This window comes from Malus domestica, chromosome 15, assembly GCF_042453785.1.
Source record: "Malus domestica chromosome 15, GDT2T_hap1".
NCBI lineage: Eukaryota > Viridiplantae > Streptophyta > Magnoliopsida > Rosales > Rosaceae > Malus > Malus domestica.
The window spans coordinates 19,909,078-19,915,077 of NC_091675.1; the positions used below are offsets into that span (position 1 = coordinate 19,909,078).

The window sequence follows — 6,000 nt, forward strand, 5'->3', positions numbered from 1 at the left end:
ATACCCAGCTATATATTCACAATCGAAGGGATAATACAAGCAAAATTAAGTCTCATGAGAAGAACAAGGAGCCTCCTGGGGTTGAACATACATGTTTCTACTTGCTTATTAATTTCCTCTTACTTTTCTGGAATTATGGTCCTACTTTTCTCTTAGTTTTTTTCTTTGAACGAAAAACAGAATCTAGGCTGCCATTCATTTGTTTGTTTTCCAGAATGTGTGGTGCTACCAAATGATGACAAAATTCATGAACTGTGTTCGGAACTGTACAGTCTTGTCATAACAATCACCATATAGGGCCACTGGACTTTATGCATAAATTAGATCAGAACTTGGATTGGTACTTGGGCCTTATTTTCTATTTCAATAGCATTAAAAGGCCTAAATGAGATTTCGGTACCGAGGCTCTTCGGTCTTCAATTTTTTCTGCACTTAAACAAGAAGTGTTATTTTGTTGAATTAAGTACTTAAAATCCCTTACTTTTTAGTGTCATTCCAAATTGGTTTCAAACTTTTTTAACATTCTAAACAGTACCCAACTTATTGAAAATAATACATCCATAAGCCATAGTTAAAAATATGTTAAATTAACTAGGAGTTACTTTGTCTTCAAAATCAAAAGACGGATCATAGAAGAAACAAGCTCTTTGAAACCTTAATGTTGACAATGATATGCTCAATTGGTGAATTTTTTTTCAATTTTTTTATTTTACCAAACAATATTATCTACACTAAGAGGGGGGGGGTGGGGGAGTAGGCTAAGCCTCACAATGTGTTAGCAATAATGTGGTTCAAATTCGCTTTTGGACAGAATTGAATCTAATACCTCTCACTTACAAATGAAAACGAATATCATTAGACCGGAGTATTAATTGGCCCAGTTAGTGGGTTTTGAGTATAATATATGTTTGAAAAATTAATTAGGGCTTAACAGATATGGCATTTTTAATAGGTTGGGTACTTGTTTTGAATGTTTAAAAAGGTTGTGACTAATTTGGAATGACACTAAAAAGTTGGGGATTTTAGGTCAGAAAAGGAGTGTTATTAGCATTCTAAATTAGTAATTTGTAGCTAAATTAGTCATTCTAAACCCTTTTTTTTTGCACAAAAAAAAATATTAAACATGTTAGAATCGTTGGACTTAATTCATGTAGTGATCACTTGGTACTACAATCTAAGGGTATTACACTCTACCTCTTAGGGAGAGGTATTAAATTTAACTTATGTAGATGACGAGTTTGTTACCAAAATATTAAAGGCTTTGAATTTAACTCCCTCCCCTTAATTAGCATATTGGTTAACCTCCGGAATGCTAGAATGAAAGAATAAATCATGCAAAGTTTCATGTCTTTGATAGTTATGCAAATAATTATAATATATAAGGTTATATCAATTCCTATTTAGGTAGGAATCGGGATTAATTGATTTTAATTTAACAATGTGATGACTTCATGCCTTACGTAGTTGCTTTAAAAGACTTGACCTAGATGTAATGTGTATATGTGTGTGGGTTGGCATATTATGTTAGATTCTCGCGCGTCTATCACACATACTATCTTCTCTTTCTCATTATTTCTTAAATTGATTATTTCTGGAACTGAATACAGGTACTACATTATTTTTTAAATTGAACACTGATTATTTTTAAAAACTGAACACGAGTACTATCATTATTTATTAAACGAACACTAGTACTATCACTATTCCTTAAATTGAATACTGACTATTTTTTAAACTGAATATGGATACCATTTCTGAAATTGAACACGGGTTGGTGTGTGCCTTGTACTCGCTTTTGTCACTCAGTACTATGGTGTGGTATTATTATTTATTTGTAAGTGAGAGGTCTTATATTCGATTTTCGCCAAAGGTGAATTTGAACAACATTGTTGCTAGCCTATTATAAGACTTAGCCCACTCCCCCACCCCCTTAGTGTAGATAATATTGTTTGTTAAAAAAAAAGTTATCAAATAACTTTAATTTGGTTAAAATTCAAAGTTTTGAAACCCTTTACATTAGTTTTCCTTAGATTCTCTTTCATTTTTCTCCCAAATGAATGAAGAAGTTGTAAATTTATTATGTGTCATAAAAGTGGATGACAAAAAGAAAGTAAATAATGCAAAGCGCTTCCAAGCTAATTACAGTCACCGATACGGTTTTATTCGTAAATGTATGACAAGTTTTTATTTATTATAGTAGAGTAATAGGGTACTGGATTAAATGGTTATTGTTAGGAAGAGAGTAATCGATAGAGATCAAACCCACATCAAGATATATAATCATAATTGTTTTCTATCAATATGATAAAACATGTGTGTACCTGTATGACATGTTTGTTAACTTGAATTACGACCCGTTATGTGATTACTGATTACCTAATCGTGTATTCATTCTTTCTCTTCTCTAACTCTCACAAAGGCTTGGATTTTTGTAAGAGGAATAAAAAAAATGTAATCTGGAGTATCTAGTAGAGAGTCCCATCAGCACAGGTGGAACATTGTTATTAGAGATGGGGATTACATCCAAAATTGATGGACAACAAGAAAGTTCTTTAGTCAATATCGTGGTAATAGTATACATCCATCTCCATCATAACTTCCGGTCCTCCCACCATTAGCTACCAGTCACAGTCTAGACTAACCAGCATGGAATATTTAGAAAATTGGAAGAATGTCAAGCTAATTGGCATATAAGATATGTTTTCTATGGTTCTCTACCTAGCTTCTAGTCTCTCTGCGCTTCTTCTCTATTTCTAATTGGCATATATACATATATAAGCCCTTTATGGGGAGGGATTCCTATTTTTGAAAAAAAATGAGGATTAGTTATAAAAGTCATCCATATTGAACTTCTACGATTTGAACTGTCTATGTTGTAAATTTCGATTCATAGATCATCCTTACAAAAATTCATTTCAATTTGAAACTATTTGCCTATTGTCACAATTAAATTTCAATGTTTCTTAGGCCATAGTGTTTGTCAATTTCTTTAAATTCAATTGGATGCCTCAAATATTTTCAATTTGGCTAATATTTTGTAAGGATGATCTATGAAATACAACTTGAAAACAAATACTTTAGATCGTTGAAGTTCGATGTCGTTTGGGCCCACAACTAATCCCTATTTTTCTTAAAAAATACAAATCCATTCCCTTATAGGCTCTGTATACGTATGTATATGTATGTGTGTGTGTGTGTGTGTGTGTGTGTGTGTGTGTATTACTAGATTTATTGCCTATTTTCTCTAAAAGTGTCATTTACTAACTTATGTGGCACTTATAAGTTAAAATTTTGGTTTATTTTTTAGCTACATTCCTTGGAACTTGATTTTAATTTTACTTTACTTCGTGTAACTCAAAAGTTGTCACTATTTTACTCCCTGAAACTCAAAGTTCACTTCACTTTGCCACCTGAAACTTGATTTTGATCATATTTTGCTTCTTGAAACTTGAAAATTGTCTCTATAAAACTCAAAATTCGCTCCACATTGCCTTAAATTTGATAATTACTTATGTGGGTTTGATATGGGTGCGTCAGTCCAACCAATTTCCTTTTTTATTTTTTTTATCTCTTCAATTTCTTTTAAATTTAATATTCTCTAATTGTTGAATCTTGAATATTAACACATAATGAAGATTTATAATCAAATTTATTGCACACGTGGCATAGTTTTATTGGGTGTTAGGTCTCACATATGTTTTAAGAGACGACTTACAAATTTCAGGGAGAAGACAGAGTCCACAAATCAAAGTGGAACGAATTTTGAGTTTCAAGGAATAAAGTGGTGATTTTTGAGTTACAAGGGGCAAAATGAGATCAAAATGGAGTTTCAGTGGGCATATCTAAAAATAAGCCTAAATTTTTTTTACTCTAACCTACTATTCAACCAACACTTGAAAATTTATTCTCTATCTTAAAATATTGTTATCTCAAAGTTTGTCTTATTTTTGTGGGGTTCGGTTTTATGTTTCTAACACTTTTTTTTGGGGTAAAGTGTTTCTAACACTTTCATAAACAAAACTTTTGATTAAAAATATACCGCGAGACTCGATTTTCTAAGTTGAAGAAGTAGCAATTGACTTTGTAAATATACAAAGTTAGTTGCTACTTATTTAATTTGCTAATTGAATTGCTACCTCTGGTGGAGATGCGTGTTTCTTACTTAGATAGCAAATTTAACTTTACTACCAAATTAATTGCTATCTCCCTTTGAAGATGTTGTTAAGACCATCTCCAACCCTGGACTAAAACCTAAAAATATTTAGCCCAGAAAAAACTTTTTTGCTCCATCCCTTCTGGCCTAAAATTTTAGCCTGAGATTATTAAAGAATGAACTTAGGCTAATTTTTTTTTCTTAAATTAACTTTCAAAAAAATTATGTACTTAGGCTATTGTAATTTAATTTTATGAACATTTTAATCTAAAAATATTTAAATTCCGATAAATATTGAAAAATCACTAAATCGACACATGAAACTCACCAAACTTTCAACTTTCACCAATCGTTCAACTTTCAACTTTCACCAACCGTTCAACTTTCAACAAACTTTCAACTTTCACCAACTGTTCAACTTTCATCCTCTATATAAACACAGGTCCAATATCAGTTGATCACACAATCTTTCAATCTTCAATCATCCTCTACATTCACCAATCTTTCAACTTTCAAAGTGTTTTTGTTTCCTAAAAATCCTCAATATCTCATCAATAGGTGATAGAAGAAGGCGTACCAGGGCAATGCAAATGGCACAATACCAAGCAAGGGTTGACATTGAGGATGCTAAAATGATCAACGGCGAAGCTGAACTTGTAAACTCGCTTATGCAATATGAGCACCATGCCGAATCTAGCCATCGTGGTTCTGTCACGGGGCGTTCATTTGTGCAGTGTGATAAAGAAGTGTCATGATCGAATGATGAAAGAATATTTCATCGAATGTCCAAGATTTCCTGCTTATGATTTTCGAAGGCGGTTTCAAATGAAGAGAAAGCTTTTTGAAAGCATATTGAACGCAATTGTCAATCATGACCACTACTTTGCAAGGAAGATAGATGTTGTCGGCCGACAAAGTCTATCACCTCATCAGAAGCTCACTTCTGCATTTCGGATGCTTGCTAATGGGTGCTCTGCAGACTCAAATGACGAGTATTGCCGACTTGCAGAGAGTACTGCTATTAAGAACCTGAAGCACTTATGTTAGGCAACTCAAGCCATATATGGAGCCACATACCTCTGCAAGCCAAATCGTGAAGACTTAAAGAGGCTTCTACGCAAGGTAAACAAAAGAGGCTTCCCTGGTATCAATGGCGAAGCTACAGAGCCGCAAAGATGGGCGGCCGCCCCTCCGGTCGTCGGAAATCTCCACTAAGAGTGAGGATTCCGCCCCTCCAATCTTTTAAATTTGCTAGTATTTGGGCTGGTGCGCTACAATGCTCTGCTGGGTTTTAATGTTTTCAAGGAAGAAGATGACCTAATGATGTTTAAATACCAAACGACATCGTCATATGCTATTGTTTATAAAGCTTTGTTCCAGTGTTCCCTTTAATGAAATGGTGTGGACTGTGGGTTCTTTTTAGTTTCTTTCTTATTTTTTAATTTTTGATATGGGCTCCTTTCTAACCTCACTACCGTTGGTTTAGTTGATTAAACATTATTGCCCAAAGATACCAGCCCACCATTTCAATTCTCTTCCCTTTATCTCATTTGTTTAGACTGAAAAGCACCAATAGGTTGATGTTTGTTATTGTTCCTTTTTAATTCTTGTTATAATTTTCAGAATTTAAAGTTATTTCATCTTATTTGCTTTTAATCCTTGAGATATAATGATTTTGAGGACTTGTTTCTTGATGAACAAAAGTTTTGTGAGAAAAATAATATTAATGTTCCTAACTTGACTTGCATTTTGTACCTGGAAAATTAAAGCTTGAAGCTCCAAGACTCACGAACTTCAATTACTATCGTGTGGACCTCTATTTTCCTTTATATGCAACTTAAAAATTG

General features: G+C 33.2%; 1 protein-coding gene across 1 annotated transcript in view; it reads left to right on the plus strand.

Moving 5' to 3' along the window:
* The window catches only part of LOC139191750 (uncharacterized), a 28,300-nt gene extending 23,100 nt beyond the window's left edge, over nucleotides 1-5,200 (plus strand). The window contains exon 2 of the mRNA XM_070812762.1: nucleotides 4,888-5,200. Coding sequence (XP_070668863.1) covers nucleotides 4,888-5,200 — 313 coding nt within the window. The remainder of the gene's footprint in view (nucleotides 1-4,887) is intronic.
* The last annotated feature ends 800 nt before the right edge of the window (nucleotides 5,201-6,000 follow it).